Consider the following 19,776-nt stretch of genomic DNA (forward strand, 5'->3'; position numbering starts at 1 on the left):
CGTGTTTATTCTGAATGGGGCTCCACTAAACAAACGTAATTGTAAAACCTTTATTTAGAACGATTCTGGAACACTGCAGACACCTCACAACGTGTCTCAGCTTTCAACCAGTGGTCTCCAACCACTGGGTCATGGACCGGTATCGGTCCGTGGGTCAGCTGGGACTGGGCCTCACAGAAAGAACCCAGAACTTCTGTTATTTCTGTTTTTACGTTCCGATTCACAGCGGTGTGTTCGTCCGTTAGTCCACCAAATGTCTCCACAACCGTTCAGACAGAAAGATGAAACTAAAGCACATGACTCAGGCAGGAGAGGGGAGGAAGATGAGATGATGACCTTGACCTTGAGACCTAGGTCAAGGTCAAATTTCAACTTCTGTACATTTTTTTGCACATATCTCTGGAATCTCTGGATCGGATAGAAAGACGAAACAAAAGGTTTTACATTCAGAGAGGCAAGAGGATGAAAATTAGATCACAGCCTTGACCTTGAATCAAGGTCAAAGTTTCTCTTTTATACTTTTTTAGGTACACATCTCTGAATCCTGATGAGATATAATCCATCCATCCATCATCAACCGCTTCTCCGGGCCGGGTCGCAGGGGAAACGGTCTCAGCAGGGATGCCCATACTTCCCTCTCCAGCTCCTCCAGGGGGAGCCCGAGGCGTTCCCAGGCCGGCCCAGAGACATAGTCCCTCAGGCGTGTCCTAGGTCTTCCTCCAGGTCTCCTCCCAGTACGACGTGCCCGGAACACCTCCCCAGGGAGGCGTCCAGGAGGCATCCTGAACAGATGCCCGAGCCACCTCAGCTGGCTCCGCTGGAGGTGGAGGAGCAGCAGCTCTACTCCGAGCTCCTCCCTGGTGACTGAGCTCCTCACCCTGTCTCTAAGGGTACACCCCCCCCACTCTACGGAGGAAACTCATTTCTGCCACTTGTATTCAGGATCTTGTCCTTTGGGTCATGACCCAAAGCTCCTGACCATAGGTGAGAGTAGGAACGTAGATTGACCGGTAAATCCAGAGCTTCGTCCTACGACTCAGCTCCTTCTTCACCACCACAGACCTACAGCGACTGCATCACTGCAGAAGCTGCACCGATCCGTCTGTCAGTCTCACGTTCCATCCTTCCCTCACTCGTCAACAAGACCCCAAGATGCTTAAACTCCTCCGCTTGGGGTAAAGACTCCACCGACCTGAAGGGGGCACACCACCCTTTTCTGGTCGAGAACCATGGCCTCGGATTTAGAGGTGCTGATCCTCATCCCACTCGCGTCCCAGTGCAGCTGAAGGTCCAGGTTGGATGAGGCCAACAGGACAACATCGTCTGCAAAAAGCAGAGATGAAGTCCTTTGGTCCCCAAACCGGACCCCCCCACCCCCGGCCCTTGCTTACACCTAGAAATCCAGTCCATAAAGATCATGAACAGAACCGGTGATAGGGCAGTCCTGCCAGAGTCCAACGTGCACCTGGAACAGGTCTGACTTACTGCCAGCAATGCGAACCAAGTTCTGGCTTCAGTCAAACAGGGACCGGACAGCCCTCAGCAAAGGGCCCCGGACCCCATACTCCCAAAGCACTCCCCACACCATCGATGCCTTCTCTAGATCCACAAAACACATGTGGACTGGTTGGGCAAACTCCCCTGAACCCCCCAGCACTGGATGGAGAGTGTAGAGCCGGTGAGAAATAATCACAAAAAAAGCGAGAGGCACAAAGGTGTAGGTCAGGGTAGAATGTTGAACTCAGGGGTGTCGTCTCTGACCGCCTTTTTTCCCATTGTTTCCATTATTTTTCCATTGTTTTCATTATTTTTCCATTGTTTCCATTATTTTCCATGGTTTCCATTATTTTTCCATTGTTTCCATTATTTTCCATTGTTTCCATTATTTTTCTATTGTTTCCATTATTTTCCATATTTTCCATTATTTTTCTATTGTTTCCATTATTTTTCTATTGTTTCCATTATTTTTCCATTGTTTCCATTATTTTTCTATTGTTTCCATTATGTTTCCATTGTTTCCATTATTTTTCTATTGTTTCCATTATTTTTCTATTGTTTCCATTATTTTCCATTGTTTCCATTATTTTTCCATTGTTTCCATTATTTTTCTATTGTTTCCATTATTTTTCCATTGTTTCCATTATTTTTCCATTGTTTCCATTATTTTTCTATTGTTTCCATTATTTTTCTATTGTTTCCATTATTTTTCTATTGTTTCCATTATTTTTCCATTGTTTCCATTATTTTTCTATTGTTTCCATGGTATTTTCTGATCTGGTTGTGAACGGTGTTTAGTTTTAGATGAGGGATTCTCTCCTCCACGTCTGTCTCCTGATGCTGGTGGAGATGCTCCTCAAAGGAGCCGCTCTGGCCTCCAACACAGAATACATCACCGCTAAACTGAACCTCCTAAAGTCGAACATGTGGTCAGTTTTGCTATGGGGGGAGCACACGCTGACCGTCAGCTGGACACAACACAGTACAGGTGTGATCAGCTGCTGAGAGGCTCCAAACACACCTGAGTGTGTTCTGTGTGTGTGTTCCTGTGTGTTCCCTCTGGAACCCCAGCTGTCCTCATGCAATACCAGTCACATGACCAGTCTAACCAGTAAGTGGGGGTGCTGACAGGGAGAGGTCGGGTACTCCAACATGTGCGCTCAATTCCACGTCAATTGGGTCGTACACAGGAAGTGTGTGTGGGCACAGAGTCATACATGTGGGTTCTACTTCAGACAGAAGAGCCACCAACAGGCTGAACTACAGCCCCCCAGGTAAGGCCTGGCAGAGCGTTAACAACTGCTGACGTCCTAGAGGTCATGACCTCAGCAAAGGCTGTTCAACACGCTCCTACAAACACACCTTTATTCCCACGGACTTTAATCTGAGATGAACTGATAGAGGCCACAGTACCTGGTAGGGCTGGTAGGCTGAGTGGTCAGACAGGAAGTCCAGCTGTCGGTCCAACAGGAACTCCACCGCTGTGACTGGAGACAGGAGGCTCTTCCCCACCACCGGTTTAAACGCCTGCACACACAGAACACACACACACGCTTTAAAACACATCATCGTCACGCAAGAACATCAGGCAGCCCACCTTCAAACCAGATCGACTCCCCCTCCACAGCACGGATGACACGCGTGTGTTTGGTGCCATGACGAAAGACTAGGAATCCAAACCCAACCTTCATTACAGGCTTAACAGAGTACTGACAGAAGTAATGGATTACAGTGTCAGGGAAACCAGGACGCAGAAGGAACCGCTTCAACAGACACCATGGAGATAGAGGAAGAAGAGAGTCCAGAGGGATGAAGAACCAGGACAGGAACTCTGAGGCATCAAAGGCAGAGCGCACGCACACACACACACACACACACACACACCTCATGTATTTTCTAGTCCCAATCTATGGTTTCTTCATACCAACATGTTCTCATCTAATGTCAACGGTAATAACGTGTTAATAGTCATCAGTCTGATGTCCCTAACCCAACATTCAGACTAATAATCTGTGATGTCATGTCTTAATCTACAAACGGTCTGCTTTATGTTAGCTGGTGTCTCATCTGGTACTTGTGGACAGTAAATGTACGTTATGACATCACGTCTCCTCTGTTCTCAGTCTGTCGCTGAGCCGCCGCCTTCGGGGTTCTGGGTACAAAACCCCAAACAGGTTTTTCAGTCCTTCCATTTGGGCCTTTTCTACAGCCAACTCCTGTCATTAAAGAACGTCTGATCAATCTCACAGCCAGGAGCCTTTTTTATATACCGTATTTTTCGGATTATAAATCGCACCAGCCAAAAAATGCATACTTAAGGAGGAAAAAACACATATATGTCGCACTGGAGTATAAGTCACATTTTTGGGGGAAATGTATTTGATAGAATCCAACACCAAAAACATACGTGTCATCTTGAAAGGCAATTTAAAAGAAAATAGAGAACAACAGGCTGAATGAGTGTACGGTATACTAACGTTACATGACTGACACGCCTGGTAATGTCAGGAACGACGTAACATCTTAAGAGTTATTCAGATAACTCTAGCATAAAGAACATGCTAACAAGTTTACCAAACTATCAGTTTCACTCCAAATCACTAAATCCAATGAAATCTTCATCCTCGGTGTCACTTTTAAACAACTCCCCCAACTCGGGAGGAAGACGGTGCGCCGCTTCCTCTTCTACGTCACTCACGTCAGACTCATCGTCAGTTGCAGTTCCAATTATTCCAGCCTTTCTGAATCCCGACAGGATGGTTTCGGTTGTCACTGAAGCCCATGCTCTGTCGATCCATTCAATGACTTCCAGGAAAGTTGCATGGCGCATTCTCCTGGTTGCCGTGAAGCTGTCCATCCATCATCCACTGCTTCCCCATGGGGATGTCAAAGGTGAGGGGACCTCGTCCATGTTAATAATACGATCTGGTGTCACGTTGTGCTCACTTACATGCTTTTCAATGAAGTCACGGAAACTGTCGACCTTGGCTTGGAAGTCTGCTGGCAGTTTTTGGGACATTGTTGTCCTTGCTCTGATAGAGAGGCGATTGCGTTGCATGAAGCGGTAACACCAAGAAGGTCCTCCCACAAAGTCATTTATATTCATCTCCTTGGCAACTACCTGGGCGTGGAGACGCAACTGCACTGCTGACAAACCTCTCCCAGCAGCACGTGGTTCAAGCCCCCATGCACAAACTCATTCCTCTAACCGCGGCCACCTAGCTTTTAGCCCGCGATTAGCTTTTTTTGTTTTCTTCATTTCAGTAAGAATAACCTCCGCTTTTTGCCAGTCCCTTACAAGTTTCTCGCTAACTCCAAACTTTCTTTCTGCTGCTCGATTACCGTTTTCAGCTGCATATTTCACTATTTACAGCTCGTAATCTGCAGAATATGATTTTCTTTTCGGTGCCATTTTTGTTCGGCCCTTCTCAGTTGTTTTTATAAATTAACAGCAATGTTGAAATTATCAACACAGGCCTAGAGCGCCCTCTTGCGGTTTAGTGTGAAAATAACATGTGAAATGATATAATAATGTGTTAATAATTTCACACATAACTCGCACCAGAGTATAAGTCGCACCCCTGGCCAAACTATGAAAAAAACTGCGATTTATAATCCGAAAAATACGGTATTATTTAACGTTAATAAATCTTTAGAACAGGCCATATCATAATTCTCTTCTTCACAAATTAGACTTCAATAAAGTATGTTCTGCAATAAAATGATAAAATTGTAGTTGATGACTTGCCCCTTTGTTCTGGGCCTTATGGGATGTAATCAGTTACATCATGTGTCTGATAAGACAACAGGGAACAGAGACTGTCCGCTGTAACTGTACAGTAGAGTTAGATACATGATGAGACACTGGCAACACAGAACACATTAAGTACTACGTTACCATGACAACCACCAAGGTCACAGTAGGCTGGCAAAGCTCTGCAGAACATGTCTATAACAGACCATAGGAAAGGAGAACGGCTGGACTATCCATGTAGGGTTCCAGTCCCAACATGTAGACACGTTTGTTTCACACAGCAGTCGGTTTGAACACGTCTCCTTCAGGCTGATGTCACACAGAATGATGAAGACACGCAGATGATCACTGAACGCTGTGGGGATGGAGAAACAACCCAGGAGTCCGTGAACGCAGCCTGAGATTCACGGTCCTACTTCAGTGGCTGGGTCTAAACTCCAGACAGCGACTCTGCCCCATCTGCCCCAATCTCTTTCTCTTGCCCTGTCCCTATCTACACTGTATTTCTTTTACACCAAACCGGCCAAGGCACATGGGTGCCCTCCAGAGTCTGACTCCGCCCTCCAGAGTCTGACTCCACCCACCAGAGTCTTGCTCCGCCCTCCAGAGTCTGGGTCCTGCCCAGAGTTTCTTCCTCAATGAGGGTTTTTTTCCCCGCTGCTGTCTCGTATGCTCTGGAGGTTCTGTTGGGTTTTTCTGTCTGTAAAATCTCTTCCAAATGTCTCTGATGTGATTAAGATATCAATCAATCAAATAAAATCTGACTGATTGATTGGCACCAACATTAAAATCACATTTGAGGGAAAAACAGCATGGGTGCCATCAGCTCTTAGTTCCTATAAGAGTCCATAGACTCTTTGTCCTATAAGAGTCCATGGACTCTTTGTCCTATAAGAGTCTATAGACTCTTTGTCCTATAAGAGTCTATAGACTCTTTGTCCTATAAGAGTCTATAGACTCTTTGTCCTATAAGAGTCCATAGACTCTTTGTCCTATAAGAGTCCATGGACTCTTTGTCCTATAAGAGTCCATAGACTCTTTGTCCTATAAGAGTCTATAGACTCTTTGTCCTATAAGAGTCCATAGACTCTTATAGACAGACAGACAGACAGACAGACAGACAGACAGACTCTTTGTCCTATAAGAGAGATAGACTCTTTGTCCTATAAGAGTCCATGGACTCTTTGTCCTATAAGAGTCTATGGACTCTTATAGGACAAAATAATAAAGAAGAAAGAAACACACCTTTGCTGTCCCTCTTTGGGGAAATTATCTTTTCACTCTTTACTAATGAACATACATTTTTACAGTATAGGTTAGTCCCGGCCCCTGAAAAAAACACACACCAGGGGCCTGTAAGCAGTTAATACACACGGGGAGGCAGAGTGATGGGCCGCGACTTCTGGGTGCGCCCCCAAATGAGCAACGTTTAAAGGGGATGGCGCCTTGCTCAAGGGCGCCTCAGGAGTGCTCCTGAGGTGAGCTGACACCCCCCACTGTCAGCTCACACTCCAGGGGGCTGGTTGGGAGCGGGAATCGAACCGCCGACCTCTGAACACAGGACGCCCGCTCTACCACTGAGACACTGCCACCCCAAAATACAGATATAATACATACTGTATATCCACAACACAGATAGAAGGTGGTTTAATATCAGTATGGGGGGGGTTCATAAACGTTTAAATTACCCTAATTAAATAGCTAGTCGCTGTATCGCAGAATTTTGTTTTTTGCAGTTGGTCCTGGAACGCATTAACCCTGAGTACCGAGGGACTGCTGTATAAACCCAACACCTTGTTTGTGACTCCATCTCTAATAATTTGAGGTAAATTAACTCAATAAAATCAACTGTTGCTCCCACATGTATTTAAATGTGCGTTCGGTAACGTTCGTCTCACAGCCCATCAGGATGATGAACAAACGTCTGCTTAACATCAGGGGTTCACTTCCCCTCTAATCTGCCCCCTGCAGGATCATGTGGACACTGCTTGTTGACTTCTACCCCATCTGAAGCAGACGTCTCTCAGGTCAATCATCAAATTCTATTCTCACCACAAATCTTCGTTACTGCTCTAACTTTCACACTCTTTCTGTAAATAAAAGCTGACTGAATGTTTGCACTACTCCATATGATTATGTAGAGCAGTCTGGTTGTGTGTGGGGGGGCACAGACATAGACAAAGGAATCCCCAATCATTGCCATCTGATGCAGTCTGGGAGAATCTTCCTCACTTCAACATTGACTGTTTAACATCTTCACAGTGTTCTCGTTTGCGTGCATCCTTTCGTCTTAGACGCACAACTTTTGACGAGGGCGCATGATTGTCGGACAGCGTGCGTCCCAGGGACGCAAGCTTTAAATGCTTACAATAAAAAAATCGATGCTACCTTTTTCCACAATATAATATTGTGAAAACATGCACTTCCATTCAACAAAAAATATTCACAATTTATCCATTTCACCACTTAAATCGCCGTTATGTCTCACACGAGACTCACCTGTGTGATTCAGACCTGTTAAAACTGACTTGCATTGAGAGTAACGGCAACACGACGTCTGCTCATTTTACACGCAGCAGTGAGAGAGCGACAAGTTAGTCTTATATTATCACCATGCCTCCAAAAAAAAAGACAATCAGTGCTTTTCTGGACAAATATCAATCATAAATTCATGAAGACAAAGAGACAGATATTTCTGTGGACAGTAAGAATGAAGAGGAAGAAAAGACAAGCAAAAACCAGTAAAATCCGAGCATTTATACACCAATGGACGCAATTGTTTCCATGGGTGAGGCACGTTGATAGCTGTGGAAAAAGCTATATGTATTGCATGGTATGCACACAACACAATTCAGTCAAAGTTATGCACATAACATTTTAAAGGTTGTGAAATGGATGGCTGCTGAAGATATACCCTTCAACAAGTTTAAAACTATCATTGAACTCCATGACATTAGTGTACCTGATGTGGATCTCCTGAAACAACAAAACGTGCATTATGACTCGTACGTCACAGAAAGCCAACTTTTGGATGGTTTGGCCGAAGTCGCAGAGAAAGAGTTAATGGAAAAAAAATCAGGCATCTCCAGTATTTAGCATCCTTGCAGACGAGTCCACAGACATGACAAAAGTAAAGAGGTTAGTTCTCTATGCTCAAATAACTGACTCTGATACAATGTTTCTAAAACTTTTTTCAAAGAATAACTACTAGGCAGTTATGACATTATTAATAATATCATTAGAATTAGAAGTTCATTTTAGTTTTTATATTGTACTATTGGCTGAACTCAATCCTTGCATACGGCTTTGACTGTATATTCTGTTGTTACCGTACTTTTGGGACGCACAAATTTTTGTTGCAGCGCATCCCAGAGATGCACTGCTCTCTGGAGGTAAAATGAACTCTGTCTTCACTCTTTCTATAAAGCACAAGCCTGGAAGCGAGACAGCGGTGCTGTGTTGCTCCGCCCTAGAGTACAGTTTGATCACACAACACAAAGCCACACATGTAGATGATGGTTGGGCGAGGCTCGCTGATGATGAAAAAGCAAGTTTTGTTAAATTGCATTTTGCTTTAACTGTATATTTGAGAAGAAATACAATTTGCAAAAATAATTTAAATGCTAAACTAGACAGGTGGTCAGAACTTTTTAATCCTTCCAATTAGCCAAAAAATGATGAGCCCTGTCAGTGAGGTGAATAATACTAAGTCCGTGCCTCCCTGGGTCAGACTGAATCACGTAGGTGGTCATCATGTTCTATGTCAAATGACCTCATGTTTAGTTTCTGGCCCAACAATTTTAAAATAACACTGCAGCAAGCTGCATGGGGAAAAGAAGTAACGATGTACTGACACATTTCTATAAGACAAGTCTAAATGTCAACTCAAACATGAAATAGAGCTGTGTTTGATCTCATACACACTGTTAATGAACGCTGACATATCAGAAAGACAAGGGAGGCGTTCCAGATGAGGGAAGGGTGAGGAGATCAGCAGAACGGTCCACATGAGTCACATGCATTACTGTTCAATTGATGCCACTGGCCAGAAACATGTCACCTCCAGAAAGCAGTACATCCTGGGATGTGCTTGAAGAACAATGTGTGCGTCCCAACATGACATTTATGCATCCAAAGTAATAACAGGACATACAGTAGAAGCGTAAGCAAGGATTGAGTTTTACCAATAGTACAATATAAAAACTAAAGAAACATTAAGTTTGATGTTTTTATTATTAACGTTGTAATTGTTTAAGAAAACAAGAATAAAATTATATGCTAGTTTTATCAAAATGTTGAAGCCTGTTATTAAAAGAAGTTTTAGAAATAAAGATGTAATAGTTTTTTTTTACTTTTCTCAATATTTCTTTCCTTTAATCATATTTTCTCCTGTTGACACTGAACCAAGCTGACAGAACCTTCACACACATTTAGTAATACCTGTAGTAATGTCTGTAGTAATACCTGTAGTAATGTCTGTAGTAATACCTGTAGTAATGTCTGTAATACCTGTAGTAATACCTGTAGTAATGTCTGTAGTAATACCTGTAGTAATGTCTGTAGTAATACCTGTAGTAATGTCTGTAATACCTGTAGTAATACCTGTAGTAATGTCTGTAGTAATACCTGTAGTAATACCTGTAGTAATACCTGTAGTAATACCTGTAGTAATGTCTGTAGTAATACCTGTAGTAATCTCTGTAGTAATACCTGTAGTAATATCTGTAGTAATACCTGTAGTAATGTCTGTAGTAATACCTGTAGTAATACCTGTAGTAATACCTGTAGTAATACCTGTATTTAATGTCTGTAGTAATGTCTGTAATACCTGTAGTAATACCTGTAGTAATGTCTGTAGTAATACCTGTAGTAATGTCTGTAATACCTGTAGTAATACCTGTAGTAATGTCTGTAGTAATACCTGTAGTAATACCTGTAGTAATACCTGTAGTAATGTCTGTAGTAATACCTGTAGTAATGTCTGTAATACCTGTAGTAATACCTGTAGTAATATCTGTAGTAATACCTGTAGTAATGTCTGTAGTAATACCTGTAGTAATGTCTGTAATACCTGTAGTAATACCTGTAGTAATGTCTGTAGTAATACCTGTAGTAATACCTGTAGTAATACCTGTAGTAATACCTGTAGTAATACCTGTAGTAATGTCTGTAGTAATACCTGTAGTAATCTCTGTAGTAATACCTGTAGTAATATCTGTAGTAATACCTGTAGTAATGTCTGTAGTAATACCTGTAGTAATACCTGTAGTAATACCTGTAGTAATACCTGTATTTAATGTCTGTAGTAATGTCTGTAATACCTGTAGTAATACCTGTAGTAATGTCTGTAGTAATACCTGTAGTAATGTCTGTAATACCTGTAGTAATACCTGTAGTAATGTCTGTAGTAATACCTGTAGTAATGTCTGTAGTAATACCTGTAGTAATACCTGTAGTAATACCTGTAGTAATGTCTGTAGTAATACCTGTAGTAATGTCTGTAATACCTGTAGTAATACCTGTAGTAATATCTGTAGTAATACCTGTAGTAATGTCTGTAGTAATACCTGTAGTAATGTCTGTAATACCTGTAGTAATACCTGTAGTAATGTCTGTAGTAATACCTGTAGTAATACCTGTAGTAATACCTGTAGTAATACCTGTAGTAATACCTGTAGTAATACCTGTAGTAATGTCTGTAGTAATACCTGTAGTAATCTCTGTAGTAATACCTGTAGTAATACCTGTAGTAATGTCTGTAGTAATACCTGTAGTAATGTCTGTAGTAATACCTGTATTTAATGTCTGTAGTAATACCTGTAGTAATACCTGTAGTAATGTCTGTAGTAATACCTGTAGTAATACCTGTAGTAATGTCTGTAGTAATACCTGTAGTAATGTCTGTAGTAATACCTGTAGTAATACCTGTAGTAATGTCTGTAGTAATACCTGTAGTAATACCTGTAGTAATGTCTGTAGTAATACCTGTAGTAATGTCTGTAGTAATATCTGTTGTAATATCTGTAGTAATACCTGTAGTAATACCTGTAGTAATATCTGTAGTAATACCTGTAGTAATATCTGTAGTAATACCTCTAGTACTATCTGTAGTACTATCTGTAGTAATATCTGTAGTAATACCTGTAGTAATACCTCTAGTACTATCTGTAGTAATATCTGTAGTACTATCTGTAGTAATATCTGTAGTAATACCTCTAGTACTATCTGTAGTAATATCTGTAGTAATACCTCTAGTAATACCTCTAGTACTATCTGTAGTAATATCTGTAGTAATACCTGTAGTAATACCTCTAGTACTATCTGTAGTAATACCTGTAGTAATACCTGTAGTAATACCTGTAGTAATGTCTGTAGTAATACCTGTAGTAATCTCTGTAGTAATACCTGTAGTAATATCTGTAGTAATACCTGTAGTAATGTCTGTAGTAATACCTGTAGTAATACCTGTAGTAATGTCTGTAGTAATACCTGTAGTAATATCTGTAGTAATACCTGTAGTAATGTCTGTAGTAATACCTGTAGTAATGTCTGTAATACCTGTAGTAATACCTGTAGTAATATCTGTAGTAATACCTGTAGTAATGTCTGTAGTAATACCTGTAGTAATGTCTGTAGTAATACCTGTAGTAATGTCTGTAATACCTGTAGTAATACCTGTAGTAATACCTGTAGTAATACCTGTAGTAATACCTGTAGTAATACCTGTAGTAATGTCTGTAGTAATACCTGTAGTAATCTCTGTAGTAATACCTGTAGTAATATCTGTAGTAATACCTGTAGTAATGTCTGTAGTAATACCTGTAGTAATACCTGTAGTAATGTCTGTAGTAATACCTGTATTTAATGTCTGTAGTAATACCTGTAGTAATACCTGTAGTAATGTCTGTAGTAATACCTGTAGTAATACCTGTAGTAATGTCTGTAGTAATACCTGTAGTAATGTCTGTAGTAATATCTGTTGTAATATCTGTAGTAATACCTGTAGTAATACCTGTAGTAATATCTGTAGTAATACCTGTAGTAATATCTGTAGTAATGTCTGTAGTACTATCTGTAGTAATATCTGTAGTACTATCTGTAGTAATATCTGTAGTAATACCTCTAGTACTATCTGTAGTAATATCTGTAGTAATACCTCTAGTACTATCTGTAGTACTATCTGTAGTACTACCTGTAGTACTACCTGTAGTACTACCTGTAGTACTACCTGTAGTACTACCTGTAGTACTATCTGTCTTTCTTCACTTACTTTTGATTGTTTTTCACTACAGAGAACACACTGTCACTTGCTCTTCCTCCAACTTTTGCATCTTTTTTGGAGGAATGGTGATAATCAATCAATGAATCAATCAACCTTCATTTGTATAGCACAGGGGTATTCAATTAAAAGTCACGGAGGTCCTCTTAGTAAAAGGTCCGAACCCAGGTCCAGTTTGTGTCTTAAAGCCGGTCTCTATGTCCACATTATCATTTATTATCAGTTTTGAATGCAGGATATGTTTGAGTGAGGTCACAGCTAGCTCTTTGACCTCACCATAGATAAAAGTAGACCCAGGAAAATACACGTTAAGCCTTTATGTTAGACTGAAGAACACACAAACCTCAGGATTAAAAATTAAGTGCAAACAGAGCTGAATAATCTTTTTTCTCGTAAATTAAAGACGTCCCAGCCTAAAGAACGGAAGGACGACACTTCAGGTAAAAAAACATGAACATGTTCAGAAAGCATGAAAAAAAACTGGATCTTCAGGGGGAACATGTAAACAGAACTTTCTTCATGAGAGAAAGGGGCGTGTGGTCTGACAGTCATCTACATGTTCACAAGTAACCTAGTAACAAGGTGTGCCTGTGTACACCTGGTGGTGGTCACCTGGTGGTGGTCACCTGGTGGTGGTCACCTGGTGGTGGTCACCTGGTGGTGGTCACCTGGTGGTGGTCACCTGGTGGTGGTCACCTGGTGGTGGTCACCTGGTGGTGGTCTCTGTAATGTTGGTGAAAGAGACCATTGGACTTGATCAGCATCTCTTATTGCTGTATGTACGTCCTCTCCTCCATCTAACCCTGTCTTCTTCATCCTCTTCTCTCACACCAACTACCTTCATGTCCTCTTTCACTACATCCATAAACCTCCTCTTTGGTCTTCCTCTAGGCCTCCTGCCTGGCAGTTCAGAACTCAGCATCCTTCTACCAATATATTCACTATCTCTCCTCTGGACATGTCCAAACCATCTCAGTCTGGCCTCTCTGACTTTATCTCCAAAACCTCTAACATGTGCTGTCCCTCTGATGGACTCATTCCTGATCCTATCCATCCTGGTCACTCCCAGAGAGAACCTCAGCATCTTCATCTCTGCTACCTCCAGCTCTGTCTCCTGTCTTTTCCTCAGGGACACTGTCTCTAGACCAAACAACATCGCTGGTCTCACCACAGTTTTGTACACCTTTCCTTTCATTTTAGCTGAAACTCTTCTATCACACATCACACCTGACACTTTCCTCCACCCGTTCCATCCTGCCTGGACACGCTTCTTCACCTTTTTTCCACACTCTCCATTGCTCTGGACTGTTGACCCTAAGTACTTCAAATCCTCCACCTTCTTGATCTCTTCTCCCTCTAACCTCACTCTTCCACTTGGGTCCCTCTCATTCACACACATGTACTCTGTCTTACTGCGGCTAACCTTCATTCCTCTCCTTTCCAGGACAAACCTCCACCTCTCTAGCTTCTCCTCCACCTGTTCCCTGCTCTCACTACAGATCACAATGTCATCTGCAAACATCATAGTCCATAGAGATTCCTGTCTGACCTCGTCTGTCAGCCTGTCCATCACCATAGCAACAAGAAGGGGCTCAGAGCTGATCCCTGATGCAGTCCCACCTCCACCTTGAACTCCTCTGTCACACCTACACACACCTCACCACTGTCTTACAGTCCTCATACATGTCCTGCACCGCTCTAACATACTTCTCTGACACAGCGAAGAGGCAATTGATTCGCTGTGGCGACCTCTGAAGGGAAAAGTCAAAAGGAAAAGAAGAAGTTTGTCCTCTCCCCTTGTGTGTGTTTCATAGTGGAGTTATACTCAGCAAAGAGCTCCTTATCTTTGTGAAGGAACCTGACACACACACACACACACACACACACACACACACACACACACACACACACACACACACACACACACACACACACACACACACACACACACACACACACACACACGGTGCTCTCTGAATAGCTGCATCAAGCTGTTAATATTTCTGATGTTCTGGTTGTGTTGAAGCTGACATCAGGAGTTTTTCCACACATCTCATCTCTTTTCCCCCAAACAAAATCTCAACAACAGCTTTTAAGCTCTTCTTCACAACTGTCCCATCACTAAAAGATGTTTCTGTTGCCCCAAACTCCCCCACGCCTTTACTGAACATTCGTTTGCATTTTTCTGGGTCATTTTGCCCTCAGCTCGGACTTCAGGGGATAATTCTGCGCAAAAGCTCTGTGCTTTGTTTCATAGTGACGCTTCATGTTATTAATTAATTCATGCTACGTGTTCAGACCACACGAGGTCAAATGTTTTGAACTGCCTGATGGAGGAATAAACATAAATTTGGTCCACTCATTGTTAACCAGAGGTTTTCCTCGTTCACCTCCTTCGTTTGGAGCTCTGCTGTCTCCCTTCCTCTGTGCTCCTGTAGCGGTAAACTCACAGCGGCAGAGAGCTGTCTCACTTCCTGGTACGCTGACAGCAGGTAGACAAACGATCTGATTGGCTGAACTGAGTGGAGCTATTACCGTATTAACTGGAGGAGCAGCGCCCGCCGTCTGTAGCCGCGAACTGCAAGTAAAAATGCACCAAGAAAATCTACTCTGATGAATTTATCATGGAGTGGTCACGGGTCTGGACAGAACCATCACGTGGTCCGGATCCGGACCGCGGTCCGCCTTTTGGTGACCCCTGGTATCGCACTTATTCACAACAGACATTTCAGAGCACTTTGACCGACAAACCCAACAGGACTCTTCTTGTTGCTCTGGAGGGTCTGAATAACTCCTGTCTCACTGCAGCTTAGAACCAGCAGACGTGTTGCTGATTGGTCGATTTTAATAAGATTGAATCATGCAGGTGAGTCTCATGACCAGAAACTCCGTGCATCCCTGTCAAAAAATGTGCGTCAAAGACACAAGGACACACGTAAACAAGAACACTCGTCCTGTTCTCTGATCTTCGTCCTCTCAGTGTCTTCAAAACCAAGCCTGGAGCCATCAGTCATGTCTCGCCAGGTTCCATTTTGGACCTCAATATCTCTAGGAGCCTGAGTGCAGCCAATCACAATGCAGATCTGGCAAGCATGTGGCCACTTCCAAACAGCAGACTATTAATACACATCCAGAGTACACATAAATACCACAAATGCATGTGTTGTGATCTTCACACCTCACACACCAACAGTGGAACAACGTAACACCTTCAGAGCAGGAACGTCCCTCTCGCCTCAAGAAGCTTCTGAAGACCCAGTTCTTCAGGAGCACCTCTCTCCTAACACCACTGACCCTTCTCTTCTGTTCCTTCACCCCTTCATCCCCTCCCTTCACTTCCTTCTGGACCCCTTTAACTGAAGCACAGATCAGCCCTTGGACAGGGAGCTGAGGACTGCAGCTTACATCTCTACTGCATCACAATCTGAGTGTGTCTCACGTTTAAGTCACTCTGGATAAAACTGTCTGCTAAGTGATTAAAATGTAAAAGTATATAAAATATTAAATTGCTTTCCTTGTGGTACTGTATGTTCAAGCTGTTTGCTAACTACCATTTAACTCACACAACCTCAAACATGAACACACACCCCGGGTCACACACACTGACGCTGGCAGCAGCCACAACACACAGACAGAAGGTCAAAGGGCGTCAGTAGGAGCACCGAGGTGTCTGGTACCTGATCCAGATTCCACAAACACTGACGGACCAACTGGTCTACAACACTAAAAAAAACCCAAACTGTACTGAGAAACAAATGTATTAAACCCTGTAAACTACTCCAGTTCCTAGCATGTAGCCAATCAGGTGATTGTTTATGGATTGAACTTGGGTCATGAAACTAATTGTTCACTAACAGTTGTGTTTTCTCTTCCATCCTCTCTTGTTTTTCACAGTGGATTTGGACAGAAGAACGTTTCCCATAAAGCAGCAGTAAGGCTAACAGCCCAAACGCTAAAAACCCCAACAGCACCAACAGAAGAGCAGCTCAGGTGAGACCCAAACCCTGAGAGGCCTTCAAACACCTCCAGACTCTACACCTGACCTGCTGGTTCAGCTTCCCAAAAAATGTAATTCAAATTGGATGGCTTGCTGTTGAGTGTAGGTCTAGCTGTCGGAGACTTTTTAATATTTTATATACTGTATATTAAAATATTATAAATATGCAACAACAGCCAAAAAAATTACTTTCAGATGAAGCAAAAAACTGAAAATAGAAGAAGTTGAGCAGAGACGCGACAGGGAGCTTCTCGTGGACATGGTCCTGCTGATGAACCTCCAACTCACTTCAGACTCACTGATGGAGAGAAGCTCCTCAGGGTAGAGGAACACGAGACGCTGCAGACACCCCCCCTGACCAACATCCTGACTGAACCCCTGATGGGTGGACTAGTTTGACTACACTTAGTGTTGAAAGAGAAACAAAAGCGTAAGTATGGAATCAATGTCAAAGGTTCCAGTACAAATAAAAGCTCATTTTTATCAGGTAAAACTTTAGGCTAATCCACTCTTTCCCTGGGGGCCATTTGAAGCCTGTAGTGTCTGTTGGACCTCCTGACGTCTAGCTCCACGTTTCCCCCCAGCTGGAGGTCAGCGCTGCTGGTGACCATCACAGCTCCACAGAGAACACGAGAAACACTTTTAAACACCACTAAATATTCATAAACCAGGTCTAACTGGCAGGAGACAAAGACAGAAGACAGAAGACAGTCTAGAAGGTCTGAAGCCCCGTCCACACGTGGCCGGATCTCTTTGGAAGCTTTTTTCTTACGGTTACGCCTTCCGTCACCACGACAACGCAGATATCTGGGACAAAAACAAATCTTGTAAACGCTGGGTCTGCGTTGTCGTGGTGACGATGTCACCCAAACTTTTTCTACCCGGGGGGCGTCTCCCTGTGACCCGTGTCTACCTGTGTGTGACCCGTGTCTACATGTGTGTGACCCGTGTCTACCTGTGTGTGACCCGTGTCTACCTGTGTGTGACCCGTGTCTACCTGTGTGTGACCCGTGTCTACATGTGTGTGACCCGTGTCTACCTGTGTGTGACCCGTGTCTACATATGTGTTACCCGTGTCTATATGTGTGTGACCCGTGTCTACATGTGTGTGACCCGTGTCTACATGTGTGTGACCCGTGTCTACATGTGTGTGACCCGTGTCTACATGTGTGTGACCCGTGTCTACATGTGTGTGTGACCCGTGTCTACATGTGTGTGTGACCCGTGTCTACATGTGTGTGTGACCCGTGTCTACATGTGTGTGACCCGTGTCTACATGTGTGTGACCCGTGTCTACATGTGTGTGACCCGTGTCTACATGTGTGTGACCCGTGTCTACATGTGTGTGACCCGTGTCTACATGTGTGTGACCCGTGTCTACATGTGTGTGACCCGTGTCTACATGTGTGTGACCCGTGTCTACATGTGTGTGACCCGTGTCTACATGTGTGTGACCCGTGTCTACCTGTGTGTGACCCGTGTCTACCTGTGTGTGACCCGTGTCTACATGTGTGTGACCCGTGTCTACCTGTGTGTGACCCGTGTCTACCTGTGTGTGACCCGTGTCTACCTGTGTGTGACCCGTGTCTACATGTGTGTGACCCGTGTCTACCTGTGTGTGACCCGTGTCTACATGTGTGTTACCCGTGTCTATATGTGTGTGACCCGTGTCTACATGTGTGTGACCCGTGTCTACATGTGTGTGACCCGTGTCTACATATGTGTTACCCGTGTCTACATGTGTGTGACCCGTGTCTACATGTGTGTGACCCGTGTCTACATGTGTGTGTGACCCGTGTCTACATGTGTGTGTGACCCGTGTCTACATGTGTGTGACCCGTGTCTACATGTGTGTGACCCGTGTCTACATGTGTGTGACCCGTGTCTACATGTGTGTGACCCGTGTCTACATGTGTGTGACCCGTGTCTACATGTGTGTGACCCGTGTCTACATGTGTGTGACCCGTGTCTACATGTGTGTGACCCGTGTCTACATGTGTGTGACCCGTGTCTACATGTGTGTGACCCGTGTCTACATGTGTGTGTGACCCGTGTCTACATGTGTGTGTGACCCGTGTCTACATGTGTGTGACCCGTGTCTACATGTGTGTGACCCGTGTCTACATGTTTGTGACCCGTGTCTACATGTGTGTGACCCGTGTCTACATGTGTGTGACCCGTGTCTACATGTGTGTGACCCGTGTCTACATGTGTGTGACCCGTGTCTACATGTGTGTGACCCGTGTCTACATGTGTGTGACCCGTGTCTACATGTGTGTGACCCGTGTCTACATGTGTGTGACCCGTGTCTACATGTGTGTGACCCGTGTCTACATGTGTGTGACCCGTGTCTACATGTGTGTGACCCGTGTCTACATGTGTGTGACCCGTGTCTACATGTGTGTGACCCGTGTCTACATGTGTGTGTGACCCGTGTCTACATGTGTGTGTGACCCGTGTCTACATGTGTGTGACCCGTGTCTACATGTGTGTGACCCGTGTCTACATGTTTGTGACCCGTGTCTACATGTGTGTGACCCGTGTCTACATGTGTGTGACCCGTGTCTACATGTGTGTGACCCGTGTCTACATGTGTGTGACCCGTGTCTACATGTGTGTGACCCGTGTCTACATGTGTGTGACCCGTGTCTACATGTGTGTGACCCGTGTCTACATGTGTGTGACCCGTGTCTACATGTGTGTGACCCGTGTCTACATGTGTGTGACCCGTGTCTACATGTGTGTGTGACCCGTGTCTACATGTGTGTGTGACCCGTGTCTACATGTGTGTGACCCGTGTCTACATGTGTGTGACCCGTGTCTACATGTGTGTGACCCGTGTCTACATGTGTGTGACCCGTGTCTACATGTGTGTGACCCGTGTCTACATGTGTGTGACCCGTGTCTACATGTGTGTGACCCGTGTCTACATGTGTGTGACCCGTGTCTACATGTGTGTGACCCGTGTCTACATGTGTGTGTGACCCGTGTCTACATGTGTGTGTGACCCGTGTCTACATGTGTGTGACCCGTGTCTACATGTGTGTGACCCGTGTCTACATGTTTGTGACCCGTGTCTACATGTGTGTGACCCGTGTCTACATGTGTGTGACCCGTGTCTACATGTGTGTGACCCGTGTCTACATGTGTGTGACCCGTGTCTACATGTGTGTGACCCGTGTCTACATGTGTGTGACCCGTGTCTACATGTGTGTGACCCGTGTCTACATGTGTGTGACCCGTGTCTAC

The 19,776-nt window shown here is 43.9% G+C and overlaps 1 protein-coding gene across 1 annotated transcript in view; it reads right to left on the minus strand.

Annotated features, from left to right (window-relative positions):
• The window catches only part of jmjd1cb (jumonji domain containing 1Cb), a 118,961-nt gene that overhangs the window by 44,434 nt on the left and 54,751 nt on the right, over positions 1 to 19,776 (minus strand). The window contains exon 3 of the mRNA XM_068305749.1: positions 2,911 to 3,024. Coding sequence (XP_068161850.1) covers positions 2,911 to 3,024 — 114 coding nt within the window. The remainder of the gene's footprint in view (positions 1 to 2,910; positions 3,025 to 19,776) is intronic.

Source organism: Antennarius striatus, chromosome 21 (genome assembly GCF_040054535.1).
Source record: "Antennarius striatus isolate MH-2024 chromosome 21, ASM4005453v1, whole genome shotgun sequence".
In the NCBI taxonomy this organism is placed as follows: domain Eukaryota; kingdom Metazoa; phylum Chordata; class Actinopteri; order Lophiiformes; family Antennariidae; genus Antennarius; species Antennarius striatus.